The sequence below is a fragment of the Ornithodoros turicata genome, chromosome 10, assembly GCF_037126465.1.
Source record: "Ornithodoros turicata isolate Travis chromosome 10, ASM3712646v1, whole genome shotgun sequence".
In the NCBI taxonomy this organism is placed as follows: Eukaryota; Metazoa; Arthropoda; class Arachnida; order Ixodida; family Argasidae; genus Ornithodoros; species Ornithodoros turicata.
In genome coordinates, this window is record NC_088210.1 from 22,193,061 (window position 1) to 22,215,878 (window position 22,818).

Below are 22,818 nucleotides of genomic sequence, written 5' to 3' on the forward strand. Positions count from 1 at the left end.
TGAGACTACCTTTATGTGATTTATTCTTGTACCGTCGTCCACATTGAACCGTCGTTAGTTCGAAACTAACGATCACCGCACAGGATGTGTTCCTCCGATTCCTCGTTCCTCTCTGCTCCTTTGGAGGATTGTAAAAGCTGCGAAGCGGGGAAGTTGGTGGTGGTTGTGTGTGTGTGAAGTAGTAGGTTTGAGGATGAGCGACGCAGACCTTGAAGAAATAACTGCTCTGGTTTGTAGAAAAAATACGTATGCGGCAAATATGTGTTCGCGGTCACCATGCTAGTACATGTCAGTGTTGTTCAGGCGCTGGATTTTGTCAGGACAGATAAAGTGCACTGCTTAGCTGCTTTTGTTTGCTCACTTTCTAATCATATAACGAAAACGTGCGCTAGTTATCACCCAAAGCAAGCTAGAAACATGGTGATCTGTGTGTTACTGGTGCGAGACTCACATCTCTTTAAATTTTGTTTGCATTTCAGCAGAAAGAATTTGAATGGTTACTCCACGAAGAGGTTAATGTCACACTAGAACAACTGCAGAGCATTATACTGGTAATAGGAACAATCCGTGGTTACTTTGCCCGACATCGTTATGACATTTTGCTTTATTGTCGCATTACTTGAACAGCGATTTTCTGTTCCAAGGAATGTTCGAAACGTTTCCCCTTGTCGTTCCCTGGGGTGGAGAACACTGTGAAGTCTGAAAAGTTCGTTATGACCGGATCCAGGTAAACATTGCCTGTACTTCTTACCAACTAGAAGTGTAGCTCTCTTTCTCCGTGACAGTTCATCAACTCCAGATCAGATCAAAGTCGTCGTCACTTTAGCAGCAGATAACGTTAGCCATGCTGTGAGTATTTCCGTCTTCTTTTGTACATCCAACATTTGAGAGCACATGCATGCAAACCACTGACGTTGCAGGACATAAACTTGCGCATTCCGAAGCACTCTATGCCAAACCACAGAACAATCGTACAGAATGATTGCCAATGGAAACTGCAGCAGGTATGTGTTTCATTCATATGTCACACCCTTTAGAAAGACTCTCGCACGTATCGCGCTCGCTTATGTTTCTAGGACACATTTTTGTCTCTGCTATCAATAGGTTCAAGATGCTGGTAACCATCTAATTCAAGCCCTGAACCTACTGACTCCCTGTTCAACTACTGGTCATTTTGAGTTTCAATCAGCCGAGGAAGTAACTCAGGTACAAATGATCTTTTCATGCTGTACACAGGTTTACCTCAATTTACGTTTGCTTGCATATTGGGAAGATGATGAACACAGTCATGGGATGTCTTCAGAGGGGGAGAGCATGCCTCATCATCCCCAAGAAACGAACAATAGACGAAATCATGAAGAGCCGAAACATGGTATGATACAAGTCTCGTATTTACTCAAGTACATTGGATGGATATCAACAATACAGAGCCAATATTGGGCCAAGACTGTGTGCTGCTTGGGTAGGATGTCATTAAGTGCACTGTATGTCATGGCTCGGGCCGGCGAGAGAAATCTTGGGCCTCGGGGATCGTCATTCCCTGTGCCCCTCCTCATGTCTCAATCACACAGTTCAAGTATTTATTTATTTATATGATTACAACAGGCCTTGGGTCCCGTGGGCCCCTGAAGTGGCCCTGGGGCATCATCCCCGGCTGCCCCACCCTCTCGCCGGCCCTGGTCAGAACGAGAAGTAGACAGGCACAAAAAACAGACAAAAAGAATAATTGGATTGAAAACTGGGTTTTTGAAAATGCACAAAAAAAGCTTTGCAGTGCAAAAGCACAAAATGCAAAAAGAGATAAAGCTTTGCAGTTACCTTTGTAAAAGTGTGATAACACATGGCAGATTTGTACTTGCTGGCCAGGTATGACGTTTGGCAAGAGATGAATTCTCATTGAAAAAAATAAAAATCTGCTGTTTGATAGATGCTGCAGTACCTTATTTCAAAAAGTGTGGTTGAGAAAAAAAATAGAAAGAGTAAGTGTTCCTGTCCTTGCGTGTTTTCGTCACGTTCTATCACTACACACCATTACTCACCAACAGAACATTTATCTCCGCTTCCAGAAATCTCTTCAACCTCCACTCCCAAACGATGTGGCAGTGAGCTTCTACGTTCAGTCCCATAAGCTGATATTTGCGGTGTACCACATTCAGAAGGACTCGCATGGGCAGGTCAAGTTTGACGTCTTTCAGGTATCAGAGCCTCTCAACTTTACTGGCGATCATGAGCCAAGACTTAAGTTTGTTCCAGGCCGAAACATCCATACCGTGGCTCAGCGAAGTGCTCGTTCTATTCACCGTTGCCTTACAGCTCTGCCAACAGCTGAAAGACAAGGTAATGTTCCCGTTGTGTCACGAAACAACATATGGACTATAATATTATTCTGTATTTCTTTGCTAGATTGGGGTGTTCTCTCAATACAAGGATTTCCATATGCCATAACAGGCCAGCGTGGAATACCAGCGCTGCACTTAATCTTAAGAGTGAATACCGACTAGTCACGAACAGAGGCATGATACTTATACTCGACAGAATATTGTGCGTCGCAGATGCAATCTTGTGTTTGTGACCTCGTTACATAAGCCACTGTGTGCCAGTGATAGTAGTGATATCTGTGTGTACCATCCATTTCCTCATAGAATTCTCTGGGGAAAGTTTACAAATACAATCATAAGTGTTTCGAGTCTATAGACGGAAAGAATTCAGTGAATGTGTCATGTAGATGAGTGTTCTTTCACGTAGGAAGCTGGTGTGTAATCTGTTTGGTGCACACTGTGTCACTTTTTGTCTGTACCAAGAAATGTCGGCCATTCAAGAAGCGGCAGATCGGTCAATGAAGAATTGCATGCTACAATGATAGGAAGTAGGCTTTAACATATCTATTTTTACAGCAATAACAGCCCCCTCTAGACTTACAAACTTGTTCAAGTGCTGAGTGGGTGACATGGCCTGATGTGCTTTCCACATAGTTTTTTTTGCAAATACATTCCACGTATATTGTGTACATTACAGAGTGCATGTCACATAGCTACCAGAGGGCAATCGCAATGTTCTAACACGGGCTGTTCCCATGCAATCATAAAAGAAAGGCTTTATCTGAAGTTGGCATGACAACACGTTTTTGCATCTACCACAGCATCCTTTACCTTTTCATGGTTGTATCTTCCGAAACTGCTCTATGGATTATCTACATGTGTACACGTAACATTTTACTCAGTGCTTGTGGACCCCCATTGAGGGACTTACTGCAGGTAGCTCAAGACAAATATCTTGGTCGCCAGGCAAGAATGTTGTAGTTGGAACGTGATGAATATAACAGAAGCAATTACTTATGTGCCATCAATCATAATTACTATGTTAGATGATTGTTTCTGCCTGCGGTTACTGATTTATTACCTTTTATGGGGGCAGTTGTGAAGATTGAGTCAGATGTAATTCTGCATATGGTTCGTGCTTGGTCATCCTATGCTGGAAATTTGCATCAAGTGATATGTTTGCTTGCCCTAGTCAAACTGCACGTTATTTATTGTACTTAGTACTTTATTAAATTTTATTAAAATGCCAAATTCCTTACTCTGCTGCCAAGGCATGCAGCTTTTGAGGTTTCCATACTTGTAAAACTTCATTTTCTAGCAGAATACTCAAGGTCAAAAATCGTAGTCGGCTACACTCTGCTTCAAATACTCCTGGTAAAGTTGTTGCTGAAATAAAAAGTTTTACGTTAGATGCACGTGTTACTGCACTGTCATTTTGCAAGGACTCTCAACTAAGGAGCTCCATCTACCTTTTTTGGTTTGACAATGTTCTCAATGTAGTTTAGCGTGTCTTCCAGGGACCTCTTCTGCTTTCTTGTCAATGTGGGATTAAACCTTTAAGTGATGAAGATAAAATATTAAAATCTGACACTTGAGCACCTCATAAATCGATGTCTTATACCATACGGTACTTTATTTTACCAAAATACAAAACTATCTGCCTTTCCCAACTGCTTGTGCATGCTAGATGATTAGAAGAATAACGATACAAAGGTGCTGATGAGCACGCTCAACATCCTCAACAGACAGCTGTTCACACTGACGATTTACGAGGGATACACTGCTAGGAGCTCTACTACCTGCTGGTGTTTATAACTGAACCAGTATATTGCAGCACACGATGCTTCGTAATGAAAACAAATAGCTACAGAGCACAACACGAGCAGGGATTTGCGCAGGCTTTTCATGGGGAAGATTGGGTTGTCATGGTTGTCACCTCAGTCATCGGATTCATCAGAAAAACATGAGAAAATTCTAGGGCGGCATTGTAAGACTTTGGGTGTGGAGGACGCTTGGGAATCGTCGGTGCAGCAGTACTACACAACTGGGGGGTTACTTTGGTCCGTGACAAAAGTAGTAAGTAGTAGTTTGCTAAAGAGCCACTAGGCTCAGAGTTTGTACCTTGAATGCCACCTAGCTGTTACAAGAAAGGCAATGGCTGCCGCTGTCATTGCAGTTGCAGCTAACAGCCCATAAGGCTCAGGAAGAACGTTGGACAGGACATCAATTGGATGCTGTATGAAAGAACATATTTTGTACAATGGCAACTCGTCTTTGAGGTGTAATTACTCACCATAAAGAAGGCAAGGAATTCTGTAGCAGTACTACCAACAAATGTTTCCAAAAGACGTTTCGAAGGTCCGCGAATGATTCGGTTCAGGAGGAGGAGGAATGGGATGCTGATGAAAATAAGACACAGTCCTATCCTTTGCCAACCCACTGTGAAGTTCTCGGATTTTGCTGTGCTGTTGTGACGGGAAGCAATGAAAGTATACATTTACCCCAAGGCTGGCACGAACCAACCCTGTTTAAAATGTGTCTCACAAGCTTAGGATTACATAGATGTTAGAATGTTCCAGAAAAATGGGTTATATTACTTGTCTTGCTCAATTCTTTCGGCGACCACTCTTCCTAGCTGCTCACAGTCACGTTCTAGAACATTGAGCGTGTTCTGCACATTGTGGTCAATTATCTTCTCAATATGTTTGGAGACTTCCTCGATTTGATTGATGCAGCGCACTGTCTGTGAACAGTGATAGTGTCGTTAGTATCAGTAGTAGTGATAGTGTATTTGATAGCACTAGCTCCAGAACTGACCACAGAGACGTTATGCTTGCCTTGTTAGGGTTTGGAATATAGATAGCTGGCATGTCAAATCCACAGCGGTTCAGCCCCGGTCTCTTGCACAGTTCTTGGACGATCTGCATCATCACTTTCTAGAAAAGAGAACATGAAACTTAAGATTAACATATTATTTAACATATTAACATTATGTTAACATATTTTAAATTTAACAACATATTAACATGGCATTAACATATGCTTAATGTAACATTAACATATTAACATGACATTAATGTATGCTTAACATAATGTATTAACATGACATTAACGTATGCTTAATTTAACATTAGCAAACTGCAATGCTTAACATTACTCGAGTCTCTCACGCTTGAGATGCAGAATTTGAAAGTTTCACCTGACGATCTGCTTCGTGTCCAGCTTCGTCTGCCTTGCTGAGGTAGAACTTCATCTTGTCCGCATTCTGGTTGCTCAGCGCTTCCACCAAATTCAACGTGCGCTTGCACAGTGCTTGCCCGATTGGATCGAAGAACACGAGCACAATGTCTGCCATCTTCCCTGCAAATCCGTATTATCAATTTGAACAAAATGTTGCTTACACCAGAAGAAAAGAAATCTTCCGCATACAATACGCACCCAGCCACAATATAGCATCGTTGACTTCGAAAGGATATTTCATGTCACCATCCACAAGACCGGGAGTGTCGATGAACGTGACCAAGCCAAACCTTTTTTGCCTTGATGTTGAGATTTCAGTTGTGAGGAAGTCCACCACCCCTGCATTTTTCACTGCTGGATTAGCAGTGACAATGCATGTGAAGTAAACAACTTAAAGGAACATGGAAGGGTAGGAGTAGAAATTAGGGCTACGCGCCCTGTGATACATATTTGTGCAAACAGAACGAGTGCAGCACACAATCCTGATGTGAAATAGTGCTATCCGTCTCGCTTGTCACAGAAGCTCCTACCCTCGGCAGCCGGTCTTTGGCATTACGGTATCTGCCCAATACAGAGGTGCGCGTGTCTTTTCTTGCTTTCATTTTGCGGTTGTACGTGGCGCCACCTGTCCCAAATTGTCTGATGCAGAGCAGACGACTGGTCGCCTTGTTCCCGTGCTGTAGCAGACGATTATCAGCAGTCAATGAAAGTGCTCGGATGATGTGACGACGCAGCTCACCAGAAGGCACTTGAGGGACCGATGCCTCTATGTGCGCTCTTGTACACTAATTTTTTCAGTATTTTGTGCGAATGTTCATGTCACGTCTCTAAAAAAATACACGTTCGGGGTACCTTCCATGCTCCTTTAACGGCAAAAATGCCGAACACATGATTATCGTGACTATGTGAGTACTTGAGTGCCGAACGTGGCACGAAAGAGCAATCAAGTTGAGCAGTGAGCCTGCCTTTCACCATGGGCACGACGAATGCCTCTCAAGAAGACAGCCCTTCACTGGGCAGCTCGCCTTGTATTGACAAGCCAGCAACCCGATGATGGACTGCCCCCACTGAGAGTCCAGGCAGCGTGGCAGCTTGTGGTGCAGTGAAAAGACTACCCAGAAGTGATACATGAAGAGCCACACCAAAACTCACAACTTGCTTACCCTTGATCCTCTGCAGGGGTTTGAAATGTGGAAACAAATGAAGCGTTGCATTTCCCTGCGATTTAAAGATGAATAACAGTCATATGAGATGCAACATTTGCACATTTGACTGCAGCCTATGAGAGGCGAACATTTCCAACAACTTACTGTGAGTGATTCCCGTTTTTTGCCGCTTGTAACGAGAGTGAAACCCTGAGTTTCGATCGCAACTCCTGTCTTTTGGACGTGTTCTTCAATGTACCTGCGGCAGGAAAGCGCAAGTGTGTTCAAAGATTCCTGCACAGCTGGCCCAGTGAAATATTCAGTCTAAACCGCACACAGCTTCATGCACTAGCACCTTATGAGTCATTTCATACATGCGGTGCGTACTTTGAAAAGTGATTAATCGTTTTTCATTATGCTCTTTACAGTTTCGTCACTAGCTAATTTCCACGCAGCGAAAGCACAGACAGACACCTAAATCAAGAGACTCCGAAATTGCCAGGCAAATAACACAAGCGAAATACGAGATCGCTGCGTAACGTGCTCAATCCAACGCATTCTCTCAATAACGAAAAATACTAACGTCGTTTATTACCACCAGACTTCGTAATGAACGTCTCCAAAACCACCTATGAATCCTCCCCCTGCGAGCAGGTGGCAGGTAGCATGCAATCATTTCTCACTGCAAACGTACTATTACAGGACAGCGCGAGGGGTATTCAGATGAAGTAATGAACGAACTTACTGCGAAAACGTCTTTGAATCATTTGATTTTCATATGTTAGCCCTCACGCTAACACAATCGAGGTAAATCACACAACTCTCTCTTCGATCCGGAAGTTCCCTGTACACGGGGAAAGCGCAGCACTAGATCCCTAGCAGACGATACAATGTTGCCAATTGAACCACGCGATTTGTTCATCCGTGTTCCCAAACAAGCTAAGTCAGCAGCGTTTGCGAGAACTAAAGGCAAAACTATGACCAAAAACAAGACGTAAAGAGTTGTGTTGCTCTCGCGAACGAAAGTACACGCAACTGTCGACTTCACTGCAGCAAGCCATGCATCAGCAGTTCAATCTGTTCTGTTAACGCTGAAACCAAAACTAACTTTTGCAGCAGTCCCTACACTGGACAGACAAACTTTACGTGTAACATCGCGGCACCATCATTATTATTATCACTGCAATATTCTACAATGCTTGCTTTCCCTTTTCATTTCCCACGTTAGCGCCACACGTGAAAGAGAAATTTACTGCAACTGTGTTCCCTAGGAATCTACTTGGCTATAGCACGGCCGTGGCTATAGCAAAGGGGAAAGACCGTGAAAGCTCCATGGCTCTATGTAGGTCAGACCAGCTACGTCGCAATGGTCATTCTTCTCGCTTCACGTAAAAGCCGTTTGCTTTGTCTCCGTTTCCTTGCGTGATGGCCGCGTACAAGGAGCTGTGCAAGGAGCCCGCACAGCCCGGGCCCAGGTTATTTTGCGGTGACGCCCCGTTTCATAATTGATAATTATTTGACAATCCTTGGCCGCACAATCGTAGCTTTGTCCGTTGCCCCAGATAGTCTCCGTTTCTCAGTCAATATGGCAAAAAACGGGCGCTTCTGCTCAACTTTTCACTTCCGTTGAAGTGGAGCGCGTCGCGTGCTGCTCTCTTCTCAAGGAAGAAGGTAGGTAATGGCCATTCTACGTGGGACGAAGAAGAAGAAGGTAGACCCCGAATCCAACTCACGCTCAAAATTTTTGCGCCTAACATACGGCAATATTTTTTACATATCAATATCATGCATTAGGAAAGTATACATCCTAGCTGACGTTTAAAATCCGTATGGCTCAGTAAAAAGACAGTGTATATCCCAGTATAACACCGTAACTTATAAACAGGTGGAACCCACAAACTTTATTGGGTCGTTAAGTTCCGTTTTACAAAAAAAAAAAAAAAAAAAAAGTGCAGATGCGAGAAAAAGGTTCAGTATACATTCTTGTGATGCCACACCCTCTATTAGGTAGCGTCCTCGTACCTCTATTGCAGCCCCGACAAGAGGCAACATATAAATATTTTCGCTCAGAGCAAGCTCGCCATTGCACTGAAAAAGTGCCTTCCATTTTTCCCAATGTAGAAAAAAAAAAAAAAAAAGAAACACGTGTTTGGGACTTACCAGTTGATGAAGGAGCTCTTTCCAGCAGAATGGTTTCCAATCAGGAGCACCACAATTTTCTTGCGCGGAGGCAGCAGTTGCAGGCCCAGGTTCTCTGCGATAACGGAGAGGCCTGCGGAACACAAGTCCGTACCCATGAAACTTTTTCGTGCCACAACATGCTGCACACGAACCATCACAAGAAGAAGAAGAAAAAAAAGAAGAAGAAGAAAAAAAAAGATGCATGCGAATAATCGAGAAATGGTCCGTACCATAAAAGTTTGCCCTCAGGCGGACACATCGTTCAAAGCATACAGTGACCACACTCCCAGTAGAGCGACTCTAACTCCCGTCTGCGGGGTGCGATACAAGCAGACGACAGTTTTAAAGCTACCAGAGAGAGGGAAGCCAGCGGATGTTGGGTGGAACGGATCTCCAACGGTTTTCACACAACGAGGGTAAGGGAGTAGAAGTAGACACAAAATACGAAGACACGTCACATTTCAGCAAAAGCTGTCAGGTCACGTGCTCTGGAAGTGCCGTTACTGCGATTATAGGCATCAATTCAGGTAACACGTCCGTAAAAGGTACATAAGTAAAACAGGGCCGAACATGCACACCTGCGATTGACGTAGAGCTATAAGGCACAGTCTCTGCAGCATCCAGACCTTTCACATAGGGTCAGTTCTATGGCATGCTTGCACAATCTTCTGTAAAGCAAGCATGCCACGGAGCGCTGGTGGAAGTGCGCAAGTCGCCCTTACTGTTGCGGCAGCAATGGTAACGACACGTCGTTGTTACAGAGACACGGCTCCAAGCTCCCCGAATGGAAAGTAATGAACGAAGCTTGCCGTGTTTAACGTTTTGGCGAGACGTCTCCAACGCAACCCGAGTAATTCTGCACCTTGATACCTCGTGTTTGAATTTCGTCTTTTAGTTTATAACGCGTTCCGTATACAAATTCACGGTCGTCTCTCTGATATTTACTTCTCTTCGCTGGGCGACTGATGCAAGGGCTTTGTGCGTGATGCTCTTAGCCTTGCCTTGCACAGCCAAAGCCAGGTTACTCAAGCACGCGCGTTTGTGTCACAGAGCTGAGAATGTCTTCGATGTAAGAAGTTTAGGGGGCACGGACTTGGCGGGACAGCTTATTGTGCTTCGCGTCAGCCTTTCGAAATGCTGCTCTGCCGAAGAGGTTTCGAACGGTGCCTTTTATTGTTACTTTTTGTTTGGGGAGAGTACCACCTGTGGCAATAAAACACTCAAATCATCATCATCATCATGAAAAAATGTTGCCGTTTGGAACATGAATGTCCACCAGAGCGGCCATGTCAGCTGGATTACCAACCTGTATGATATTCACAAGTAGCGAATGTGAAAGAAAAAAATAACGAATGAAACATTACGTAAGCACGATATAATATGAACAGGTACACGCGAAAACCCTCGCGATATGTCCGAACAATAAGCAACGTGATGGTGGTGATTGCTTGGATGGAATTGCTTTCCATAGTCGGCCACGCCTCCTGTGCGTCCTGGGCAGACTTCACAGAGGAACTGTGCAGACGTTTGTCTTAAATTATCTGAGGAAAACCTAGAGAAAACACGCAGACAGCACAGCCGTTAAACAAACGACAACACCGTGTGCACTGATTAGATCTGAACCAATGTCTTCGGTACCAACCAGGCCTTCGGTAAACGCGAAGAAAAAAAAAATGGTGTTAAACATTACACATATCAATAAGAATGTCCAACAGCGTCACTTTCCTGGGCAAATAGCTGCAAAAAGAACGAAGCTCTGCCGTATAAAAGCTGCGGTTGAAAGTCTGCATATCGGTGCCGGGACAGCACTTCCTCCGTGAGTGTGCTTTCGGCTGATAAGGAACGGAGACTTCCGCTGATCGGAAGTCGGTTGACGCTCGCGCGGCATATCCCTGGCCGGAACAACAGCACATACATATCCGGTCTCCATCGACGACGTACCAGCGACAGGGGACTTCCCCACGTGACCATTTCTTGGACACAGCCACAAAAGCAAAACAGCAATCCCAAATCGCGTAGCACAAAAAAGAAATTGCAATGGCAGCATGCCATAACCACGGAGACAATGCAACGTCAACAGATGTACAGGTTCCGAATAGGTAACTGAAGTGTCTTTCGCGCATATTTGATAAAAATGTCTTGAAATGAAGATTACAGAGAGTAGTGGATGTTCCAGCAACATGTCCTGCTGGGCGAATATTCCTGGTACGAGCGACCAACTTTGAGATTAGGTGTTTCGCTGCTGCCAACTGCTTTTCTATCTTTTTTTGTTTTTGTTTTTTGTTTGTTACGCATAGTCAACCATAGAAGCAACCTTCGGCTTCGGCCTAGAGCTCCGGCTTACTTCTTTGTGTACAGAGTGCGTGCAGATATATAAACTCCTATGGCTTTCAGGCAGGTGTGCAAATGCCACTGCAGTTTATCTGCACATCCCCTGTATGTACTTCCTGGCTTTGTACTGCAACCACAACAGCCGTTGCTAACAGCGTGGAAGCCACTGGAGGAACACTGCACATCCACCATTGTGCTGAAGAGACCCAATCAGGTCGAAACGGCTCTCCACAGCTGGGATAGTGGCATGCTTGATAAACAAACACCACAACATATTCACTGGATATTTACGTAAGGAACAGACAGACCTGTTCGTTGCACATGTTTGTTTGTCTATTCAACGTTCCCCGATTTCGCTTGTGGGTCTAAGACAGTTACCGTGCTCTGCAACCGATGTGACTAAAAAGATAAAAAGGAAAAATACTGTTTGGTATCGTGGTTGCACAACCAAGAAACCGCTGCAGCATAATTTCACCTCATACTCACGTAAAATCTTTCAACGAAATGTGCGGCCGCTATAATTGATTTTTATTGTCATCGATTCCGTTGAACCTGTCAGACGCACCTGCCTTGATTTTTTGCCCTGTCAAGCATCGCAAACGCCGTATTTCGCGGCCCGATTACTATTTTTTTTTTTCCGTGAATCTGACAAAGGACATATATCCGCGTGCATGAAATTTCTGTGGAAATGAAGCTCCAAATGAAGCAACATTGTTTTCAAAGTGTCAGTTTTTGTTCGAAATCTTCACATACCTCAAAATATGCGAAAATTAGGGACATGCGAACGTTTTACAGTACACCTGCGTCGGTGGCGCACCCTAGTGACGCTCGCGAAAAGTAACCCGCGCACTATCCGCTAGAGCTGGCCCGCGAAATCTCCATCATGAACGCACTCAAACGGACATAGCGAATGACAGCAACAACTCCCATGAAAACGCGTACGCTTCATAGAGAGAAAATAAGGCGCGTAGAACTATGACGACAATCAATAGTTTACAACTTTAGCGCACCGAGGACGCATCTCGCGTGGGACACGCACAGCTTGTACAAAAATTCTAATATAACGATGGTCGCTCGCATCCATGTAGCACACGTGGCATGCAACCGTCGACGCAGTCGGTTTCACAATGAGACTTTCTGGTCCACTTCGTTCCGTGTGTCGTTTGTGTACTCCTCAGGAACAAGGAAATATTGGCTCTTTTGACGATTTCAAACACGAATAAAAATAACAAAGACGGTTAAGAGCATCAGCTGTTTACTATATACATTAAAAACACGACTTTCGTGCAGTAGGCTGCACTTCTTCAGGTTTGAGCCTGAGCAAACCTGAAGAAGTGCAGCCTACTGCACGAAAGTCTTGTTTTTAATGTATATAGTAAACAGCTGATGCTCTTAACCGTCTTTGTTATTTTTGATTCTGCATCGCCGGAAACTTGCACATTGTTTTTCTTCACGTTCTACGATTTCAAACACGGAAAGAGAAAGCCTGTGGATGCGTGGATGAAGACGGCTGGTTGTCATGGTTACGGCAATACCACTCATCAGCAAAGCCTGATCGCTAGCCCCGTAGCTATGGAAACGAGACGCCGTCGACCGCATGGGCAGCCACAGAGAGCACGTGTTTGAAATCGGCTGCGGCGATTGGCTAATATGTGCGAAGGAGTGAGAGGGTGAGAGGAGACAATAATCAGGCAGTCTGTACCTAGGCCCCTAGGCGGCGTTGGCTACGGTTCCTGAAAGGGCCGAAACACTGATCTCGATTGTAAAAGGCTGGATCGCGGATAGGGAGCGCGAGCGTGAAGAAACCGGCCGCCATCTTACGGTGCTCACAACAGTCGCCGCAGCGATCATGGCAACTTCTTGCAATTACGGTCGTACCAACCGTACTGGCAAGGTTACAGGGCCTAAATTTATACAGGTGAGTCACTCTTTATCGAGGAATAAATAGGCGTTCATTCTGTGTATTTAGTTGACCATTATGAAGTGTTTTTTTTGCCCAAAACGAGCACTGGATTCAGGTTGCTTGATCGCTCTTCCGACGTTCAATCGAGCACACTTGCATTTTACCCGGCGGCAAATACAGTTTGAGTGCATAATATGCTTGAAAGAACACGTTACACTACACAGGTAGTGTTGTCATCAATATATGTACGAGCACTCGAGCGCTTTTTTGCATGCATTGCTAGCATGGTACACGGTGTTCTCTGCGGAAGCAAGTGCCACATTGATTTCTTTGAATTACCTTCGCGCACAAGTTCGGTATTACGTCATAATGAGACCACGATTGTCACCTTTTTCATGTATTGGTATTGTTTTGTGCCTTGGTTTGATTTGTGACAAAGAATCCTACGTAACGGTGGTGTGGCGCGACTTGAATAACGCCTTTGTCTGAGCTGTATCGTCAGCTTGTTACGATAGTAATAATTTGTAGCGTGTCGTGCTATTTGAAGCAGTTTTTAAGGGTGGTCTCTCAATACAGGTTTCGTCATGAGGGCTACCCAGTGAATAATCTGTGTAGTGTGATACGGCTGGTTGTACAGGTAAGTATCACGTTCCTCATCCACTGGTTGCTACTTTACAGGAAGGAACAACCTCAGTGCACGCACTGTGGTTAGCCTCTCTCAGTTTTGCATATTTTCTTACATGTTCACATCAGAAACACACCTTACACTTTAGGCTCCTTCACCCAGCAATATAATAATTATAATTCTTTTTAGAAGAGTTCCCCATATTCTTTTTAGAATAGTTTTTCATCTTTTTAATTTTTAGAAGATACAGGGATTGTAAACCATGTTTTAAACTGATGTTTTAACATTTGTCCAATGCATTTATTAAACAACATATTCATTTTTAACTGGTTGCACCCAAACCAATGTTCTGATGTATTATTTCTTTTGTTGTCGATGCACCATAAAAATTGGAATAATCATCATCAATGCAGGTTACTTCACAGCTGCCTCAACATACTCAAGAAATGGGTGCAGAACCTGCGTAATGCCCACAAACTTTGATTACCACAGCACCTCCAAAAAGTATGTGTCACATGGAATTTTTAACATGGGATTCACAGTATATAATACCTTGTATTAACTGTTGTAGATCTAAGCCGTCTCTACAGTACACTCTCAGAAATTAAAACCGTGAGAACCGTGATAATTGTTTCAGTTAATAGGGCATGCACATGTATGCTATAAGAAGAAAATTATTTCTTGCGAATGCACTTCTCTGGCTACTGGTGTTGTTTACATCTACTGTTGATCACATTCATTTATCACATATTATATTCTTATATATATTATTATATTAACACATATTTGATCACATTAAATTCAAAATTCATCATATATAAGAAAATACCAGGAGGGAAGTTGCTATTCATTGCTCATTCTAACCTAAAATTGAGTGCTACAAATTTAGAGAGAGTACCTGTCCATTGTCATTCCTAAAATATATATTGTCATTGTAGCAAGGTCATAAAACAATAAATATAGTCTTTTGTGACCTCCCTGCACGTTCATTGTATCCTGAAACGCATAAGTGCAAGAAATAACTTGAATAAACTTGATGTTGTATAAACTTGATATAAAATGTTGAATAATATAATGTATGATATAAAATGTTGAATAAACTTGAACTTGTATATTCTCTTTACTCACCATCAGTGACCTTCTTTACAAAAGCATATCGTGTTAGATTTTTTTTGTTTACGTTTCACAGACGGTGTACACGAGGGCCAAAATGACAAAATCACAACTGTTTCAAGCTCCAAATCGTCCTGCTGCAATTATCCTGTTGCAGACCATACGTGTGTAGTGCAAGAAGGCCCTTGCACATCAAAATGTAAGATGGGAGTCACAGTTAATGCAAAGTGGTCCCTATGAGAGACTTCGATGCTGAACAAAATTGTGCAAACTGCGGAAGGTGCCATAGAAGATACTCAGAAAGCGTGTCTGGTCTCACAACGGTGCTACGGCGCTCTCTTTTAGATGACGATGATACTCATTGGAGTTTCAGATGTGCAGCTGCATTTTTTCGAACGTGCTCTACATAACAAGCATGACAAAGTCAGCACTGGATAGCAGGCCCCGTTCCTAAGCAGCTTTGCTCACGCTGCAGTTGTATTCAGCAAAAGCATGTGAGTACTCGAGAAGGACATTCAGTTTGGCACAACCGCACCTGCAAATCAGAACAAATGAAGGAAGAAACAAACAAACATAGAAGGGCTGTACTTCAAAAAGAGGTAAATCTTGTGTCTCAAGGAGGTGTTACCACTTTCAAGTAACTTAATTGATTAAGCTTACATCACTACCTCATTAACTGTCCTAACGAGCGTGTTCTAATTGCGTAAAGCAATTAAATCACGCTCACAACGTATTTGGGCTGCTTCGGTGTTTCCATATTTGCGAGGCAAAGCACCGCAGTCGTTCACTAAAAGACACTTTCTGCGGCGGTGCTTGATATAAATCATACAAAACCGATACACGGCTAAAACAACGGCCGTGATTCTACAGAACGATCTCTTTCTGCCATATGCGAGTATATCCTTTCCCGGACCGTTCTTTATGGAACAATTTTTGTCCAGAACGCGGCACGGGATATTACATACGTGGTAGTTGTTAATCTCACATCGTTTCTTGTTGAAATATTGGCTGGGAAACGTACTGTAGTACAATCCCCAGCGCTGCACTGCTGTGACGGTCTAGTTTCGGAATGCAAAACATAACGTAATTAAGAATCGAACGGCAGGACACCTGTGAAACACTGTTAGGATACATCAGTATACTGGCACCTTACAAAATTGTGTGATGACAAGCAACGATCAACGCCTGCAGCGCTATAAATACTCACAATCTCCGTTGCCTCCCATTGTTTTCTATGGGCGCACACTGCGCTTTAGGGCCTCCCAACATGGCGGCCCGAATGCACGCCTCTCCCCCGCGAGCCCCTCTCCCATGCGCCATCCAGCCTTTATACATAGAGATCAGTGGGCCGAAAGCATATTTGCGCTTACATCAGGTTCGATTTAGTACGCACACTCCATATATTTCTTTCCCCTATTGTTCTCTTTTATTTCATATTATTTTTTTGCGTAAATCAAATATTAAGTATGTAAACGTGAATGCTGTCCGTGTAATTCGAGCATTTCAACTAATTTTTGGGAGAACCCGCAAGGATTCACAGTTTCGGTTTCTTCGAGAGTAAGTGACGTCATTATACGCGCTGTCGTCCGTTTCTCAGCAACAGCGCAGGTACCTGCATGGTTCCCTGCATGATCCCACAGAAGAATCCATGTGCCCCTCACCTTGAGATGGCACTCCCTTGTTTGGAAGAGGGCCCAATGAGGTCGCTCCATGGACAATTGGGGAGAGCGGGAAACAGAGTGATACTGGGGAGCTGCACAGACAGCTGACCTACTTGCAAAGCGTATTGGCAGTCAAGTGTGCTAAGTATGTGCCGGCCACAACTGAGTTCCTGATCCTAAACCCGTGGCCAGCAGGCATCTTCTGCCTCGTTGCCTGCATACATGTGTGCCGGTTTGAGAAAGACATGCAAAACCTGCCAATTTTCCCCCAAAGGTCTCAAAAAATTAATTCACTGTCAGGTATCGTTCTTGTTGAAGCAAAATTCTGTCCTCTCTGACTGCAAATTTCAATTCATAAAACAGCGACCAACTTCTGGTTTAGAGAAAAAGCTCATTATGCTAGGGGCCTTTATCGATTACCTATTGAGTCACAAAGTTCTTCTGCAGAAGCTTGAACGATATGGCATTAGAAGTATCACAGTGTAATTAGTATTCACTCATCTTCAACACCATAAACACAACTGCTAACATTCTTGACAAGTGTTCCAATACACTTCATAACTCCCCATTCATCATCTAAAAAATAAAGTAGCTGTTGTTAATACACTTCATACTACAGGTGGAATACCACAAGGCACCATCCTCTGGCCACTCCTTTTTATCATGTATGTTAACGACATTAAATTCATTACATACGTGGATGACACTAGCCTATTTTTATTAGGCGAGTCGGTTGCACGTCTAATAACTAAAATGAACAGCTTCTTAATTCTTTAGTTGGTCAACGAACAGCAAATTAATTAATCAATGTCTCGAAAACTAAGACGCTTGTTTTTCGTCCATTAAGTGAAACAGTAACATACTCGGAGCCCATTGTTCTTGGAACCTGTGTGACCTCTATCTGTGAAGACAAATCGGTGTCTGGATCACTCATACATCATGGGCTTTGAGAACTTTGAGAAACCGAGAACTTTGTCGTGTTTGTCTCTTTGATCCGTCTCTCAAGTTTTTTGTTCCATACATTTTCATTCACACATGCACACCTTGTTCAGTAAGAACACTATGTTGATTAAAATTTGTTCTACACTGCATTCTCTAATAGATTGTACATGTGCATATGTCTTGGCAATTATATTAATACATTTTATTGGTCTGGCTTAACACCTCTGCTCTATTTCCATATTGTGCGCCACCTTTACTTAGACTTCCGCTGCCTCAGAATGAAAAATTTATGCCAGAGAAACCTACGAAAAAATTGTGGTTACTAAGCACTGTGGAACAAAATAAATACGACACCACGAACTTTCGTCTCGATCCATCGGTATAGCGCATAGGAAATGCACGGACACGAAAGTTTGTGCTGTCGTATTTATATTTTTACGCAGTACATGGCCACCGCGATTTTTTTTTTTACGTTTCTCTGGCACAAATTATTTACTGTGTGGTAGCGGAAGCCTGTCTCTCAAGTATATATAGCGTCACACACGAAAATGTGACTGACCTTTATAGCACCCACCATTTTGTTCTGTTCAATCTTTGGCATATTACATAATAGATTTTGATTTTGAACCACATATGTTTGTCTTTTTGCTGAAGATACAAAACCAGGTTGTTATCAAGCCTCATGCCTAGAGCAGGGGTTCAAAATTTATCTCCTGCTTAGATTTGCTTATCTCCTGATGGGTCTTTCACAGAACCAGATACTGGTACAATGGTGTATTTGGGGGCTGATACACAATTTGTAGTGGAATTTATTACTTCACATGCTTGATCATATTGACATGATCACCACAGAAAGTAAGCAGGCGAGTTCATTTCAGAAAATATCTATATATAGTGGTCACTACCTTTTTCTGGATCCACATAGAGGCTATGGCAGTCTCTGATAATTCTCTCATTTGCAGACAGGGTGACAGCTTCTGGAGTATTTGCTGCATTCCTATGTTTCATTCTGAAAATTAGAAATCAGTGGTTTCTGTCAATATTTTTTGCTGAAGTTTCGTGTAAGAAATTTAACATAGAAGCAGGCAAGCGATTTCACAACATCGATGCTGAAGGTAACATTTTCCCATTGACCTTGAGGAGCCTCGACCACTGGACAAAAACAAGCCTGTGACATGTTGTCAAATTTGTCTTTACAAGCTATGTTCAACACTAGTAGCACAGATGGAACGTGACCGGAATGCTTTTCTGCTTTGACGAACGGCGACGAACAGAAGTAGTTCGTCTTATGCAACGTACAGAAACATACTGCTCAGTCAATCATAAATGTGGTGCATTTGAGCAGCACAATGCCATGACATCGAGATAAACTTGTAAAACACAGGTACGGTTACACTGTTCTTGTTATACGCACTGTATAACACACACGCACTGGACGTTCTTTATTCAACACAGCTTTTTTCCTCTCTTTTGCAAACCTACCTGGTTAATGTCGAGGATTAGCACATTGGTTACAGCATAACTGGTAGTTTTGTCACACAGCATGTAGCATCCATGGTGGGAGCAACATGAGAGACTTCTCAAAAAGGTCCTCACATACCCCGTTACACGGAAATACACACAAGCAATTTAGGTAATGGGCCGTTTTGGGGCACGGGATGAAGTGGTGCGGAGCACGCATACGAGGTTTTCAACCAAATAGGGAACAACTTTGTCAAGCTGTTCCCCTTCGGTGCTTGGCTCTGTGAAATACGTCCACTACTACAAGCTGTGATTTACCGCGACAGCTGTTCCCTTGTTGACACACTTCCTCATTTGTGGATGGATAGAGGGCAATTCGTACAACAACTAGCGCCACCAAAGCACCACACCGAAAAGGAAATCTACTTTCTAGTCGTTCAGGTTCAGGTTCAGGTTCGCCTAATCAGGTGCCTTGATGAAGAAAAGGTGGCGTTGGCAGCGCTAAGGTCACGGGGTCGAAGTCGAAATCGTGAGGCGCGCGAGGGATCGAGCTCGGCTCGAGTGTCAGTCGGGTCAACGGGGTCATCCAGGCAACAAGCATTTTCTTTCGTGTCCGAGTGGGTTGTGGACCCAGCAGACAAGGGTAGCCGGTCGACCGATTCGTATCTTTCTTCGGTAACGATCAGGAGTTCCTTTGAGAAAGATGGCCAGAAAATTTTGCGTTGGAGGCAATTGGAAAATGAATGGATGCAAGAATAGCATCAAAGAAATTTGCGCGCATCTCAAGAACGCGTCTCTGGATCCGAACACAGGTAAGTGTCCCAACGAATTTGAAGATTAATTGCAGTTCGTTGCAACTTCACTCTTCGTAAACCAAGAACTGACCATGTTCAGTGCCAAAAGTATTCCCTGTAGTACTGTTCCAAAATGGAATGTTTCGTTCAGAGTTCTAAGATTGTTTTGATGGCGAATTGTGTCAATACTGCGCTGTCTCACGACCGATTGTCAGTAATTATCGGTTATTTATCCTTCAGAGGTAGTCATTGGCTGCCCTGCTGTGTACCTCGACTACACCCGTAGCTTGCTGCCTCCATCGATTCATGTGGCAGCAGAGAACTGCTACAAGGTTCCCAAGGGTGCTTTCACTGGTGAAATCAGGTACATTGTGCCACGGTATGACAACCTTCTTAGTGTACATTCCTTTTAATATGCAATTAGCCCCGCCATGATCAAGGACTGTGGCTGCGACTGGGTGATCCTGGGACACTCGGAGCGACGTAACATTTTCAAGGAGTCGGATGAGGTGAGTCTCCTCACAGGATCCCTCATCCCTGTATGTACGCATTTAACCTTCAGTGTCTGTTTTTCTTATAGCTAATAGCAGAGAAGGTGGAACACGCCCTGGATAATGGCCTCACTGTAATCGCATGCATTGGGGAGCTTCTGGAGGAGCGTGAGGCTGGCAAGACGGAGGAAGTCGTCTGCAGGCAGACGAAGGCTATAGCAGGTGAGTCAAGAGTAGCCAAGACTATTGGCCATCATGTCATGGCATGCGATACTATGCAGCTTATCCTTCAGTTTTTCCGAGCGACTATAACGCAGCTTTGTACTGTGTGCCTGATCGGCTGTATTGTCTTTCAGCTAAAGTGAAGAACTGGGACAAAATTGTACTTGCGTACGAGCCTGTGTGGGCCATTGGCACAGGCAAGACTGCTACACCAGAACAGGTAATATTCTTTGTGACATAAATGAGCCACATGAATTGTAGAAGCAGCAGCTGGTGCAGATCTGTACGGTGCACAGCATTAAGTTCTACAGCTGCTCGACCTTCAGTTCATCAGTTCAGTTCGGCCCCATCGCTAGTGGATCCCTCTTCTCTGTGCCTGGCTTTTTTTTTTTTGTGTGCATACATGTGAGCGGTCAACATATACGGTTTGGTTTGTCAGTATAGTGATGCGTAGTGATGTGTGACTTCACATATCCTGGTTTGCGTGAGCACAGTCTCGTAACATAACATTGGATTAACAGTAGTGAATTGAGAGTGTATGCACATACAGTGCATGGAGAGAAACTGCAAAGAAAATTGTGACAGTGGAAGCTTGTAGGTATTCTCCAGCAATATGGTCAGATGTCCTCTTAAGAGGAATCCAAATCATAGGAATTTGACAGCCTGCTGTTGTGTAGGTTCCATGATTCAATAAAACTTAGAAAAGTTGCTGTGTGCTCTTTGTTCCAGATAAAAATGAAATATATGGCATGCAGGAGTGCAAAGCTGTGGGTAACAGGCATATTGGGACTATGGTGACAGTATACTGCTTGCCCATGGCACAGAAATGACTTGATGTTTGATAATGTTAGACTGATGTATGAAGTGATGAGATTGAAGACTAATGGTGTCTACATGTAAACTGTCTTCAGGCACAAGAAGTACATAGCCAGCTGAGGAAATGGCTGCACAACAATGTCTCTGCTGATGTTGCCAACAAAGTACGGATCCAGTACGGAGGTGAGTCATGATCGCGCCCCTAGGCAATCATGGCTAGTGCATTCAGGCCCTTGAGCATAGAGAACCCCTGGATAGATAGTGGCAAGCACATTGTATTTGCTAGAATGTTTTGCGCACCCCTAGTTCGGCACGAAAAAGAAAAACGAAAATTTTGTAATTAGCGCATTACCACATTTTCGCACGCAGATATCTGTCCCCGCGCATCTCTGTGACCGCTGCGATCACTTACGCACGGTTTTCGCGGAGCCGTCAGTGCTACTGAAGTTACTGCTGTGCTTTTGTTCTATTTGTGCCCACGTTTGGATGGTCCACTGGTGCAATGAACAATACTGTCACTCTTACTGTCTGGGCGTGGAAGGAAATGCTGGATAAACTCTTTGCCTAACATGCATGCAACAATGCATGCTTCTGATTGTCAGTGCGACAAGTGGTGTCTTCTGCCAGTGTCAGTATTTCTTGATGAGCAGTGTTACTGATCGTTGCTGGTTGCGCTGTGGGCGAGTACTACTTTTGCTCTTGCACAATGCAATTACAATGTCAGTACGGGCTCTACCGGCAGCCTACATGACCGATTTACTGAAATTCGGAATTTTGCATCATTTGAATATAGTTACTAATGTTCGTGCAATTTGCGCACATTATGCGAGTAAATATGGTATTATACCAGGAAGTAACAAGTCCTTCACACTGAAGGGTGAAGCCTCTGAAAGCGACACTTGTTTAGCCCAAGCAAATGCAACCCTCCAACATTAATATTCAGTGGACAGGATCTTGCACAGTACTACTTCCTGTCAATAGTATACAAGTGTTAGTGATGCATACATGCAGCTGGTATTTTAATAATCCATCCTACACCTTGTGACAGGGTCCGTGAATGCTGGCAACTGCAGGGAGCTGGGGAAAAAGCCAGACATCGATGGATTCCTAGTAGGAGGTGCATCTTTGAAGCCAGAGTTTGTGGATATCATTAATGCCCAAAAATAGAGGCAGCAATGTAGTAAAGAATTTTCTTCTGACACAGTAGTTGTCATTAATTGCGGTAGTGTGTTCATGTAAGGTGGAGAAAAGAATCCCCAAATGAGAGTGGAGTATCAATACAACGTGATACTGCTGTTCTATATACAGCAGCAGTGAATATGCATCTGGAGCCAAACCTTGTGTGCTCACCAGTGTATTCCATGCATTGTGAACACTGTTGTCTCTCTTGAAGCAAAGTGCTTCAGGTTGCAGGCAGCGTTCTTGTCCCCAATGTACCCATGTCCATAATAAAGCATTTGTGGCACAAAGTGGAATTTATCTGTGGAACCTTGTGATGATGACTACCTACCTGTTTTCTTCATCTCCTTGTCTTCATTTGGCTGCGTTCTAATACCTCTGTTAGTCGACTGCCTA

At 43.7% G+C, this 22,818-nt stretch overlaps 3 protein-coding genes across 5 annotated transcripts; 2 read left to right on the forward strand and 1 right to left on the reverse strand.

The window, feature by feature from the left end:
- Positions 1-67: 67 nt before the first annotated feature.
- On the forward strand, positions 68-3,729 carry LOC135371050 (protein rogdi-like). Of its 2 annotated transcripts, none has more exons than XM_064605023.1 (10): positions 68-229; positions 483-551; positions 645-727; positions 786-849; positions 921-1,004; positions 1,105-1,206; positions 1,274-1,372; positions 2,067-2,195; positions 2,254-2,337; positions 2,404-3,729. In XM_064605023.1, the coding sequence occupies exons 1-10, from the start codon at positions 194-196 to the stop codon at positions 2,443-2,445; spliced, it is 792 nt and encodes a 263-aa protein (XP_064461093.1). In that variant the 5' UTR covers positions 68-193; the 3' UTR covers positions 2,446-3,729. The 2 variants fall into 2 exon arrangements, with proteins under 2 accessions (XP_064461093.1, XP_064461094.1); XM_064605024.1 differs by having other exon boundaries at positions 80-229; positions 480-551.
- On the reverse strand, positions 3,523-22,805 carry LOC135371048 (uncharacterized). 2 transcript variants are annotated; one of them, XM_064605022.1, is made up of 13 exons: positions 22,754-22,805; positions 18,365-18,468; positions 8,864-8,975; positions 6,869-6,962; positions 6,722-6,776; positions 5,757-5,897; positions 5,518-5,678; positions 5,156-5,254; positions 4,916-5,061; positions 4,612-4,783; positions 4,440-4,552; positions 3,788-3,872; positions 3,523-3,704 (listed from the first exon to the last, which is right to left on the reverse strand). In XM_064605022.1, exons 2-13 carry the CDS (start codon positions 18,465-18,467, stop codon positions 3,651-3,653), a joined length of 1,335 nt encoding a protein of 444 aa, XP_064461092.1. In that variant the 5' UTR covers position 18,468; positions 22,754-22,805; the 3' UTR covers positions 3,523-3,650. The 2 variants fall into 2 exon arrangements, with proteins under 2 accessions (XP_064461092.1, XP_064461091.1); XM_064605021.1 differs by lacking the exon at positions 22,754-22,805 and adding an exon at positions 18,942-19,327.
- On the forward strand, positions 19,414-22,442 carry LOC135371051 (triosephosphate isomerase-like). Its single transcript, XM_064605025.1, has 7 exons — positions 19,414-19,732; positions 19,955-20,078; positions 20,139-20,223; positions 20,295-20,427; positions 20,562-20,647; positions 21,339-21,426; positions 22,292-22,442. The coding sequence occupies exons 1-7, from the start codon at positions 19,624-19,626 to the stop codon at positions 22,408-22,410; spliced, it is 744 nt and encodes a 247-aa protein (XP_064461095.1). The 5' UTR covers positions 19,414-19,623; the 3' UTR covers positions 22,411-22,442.
- Positions 22,806-22,818: the final 13 nt, after the last annotated feature.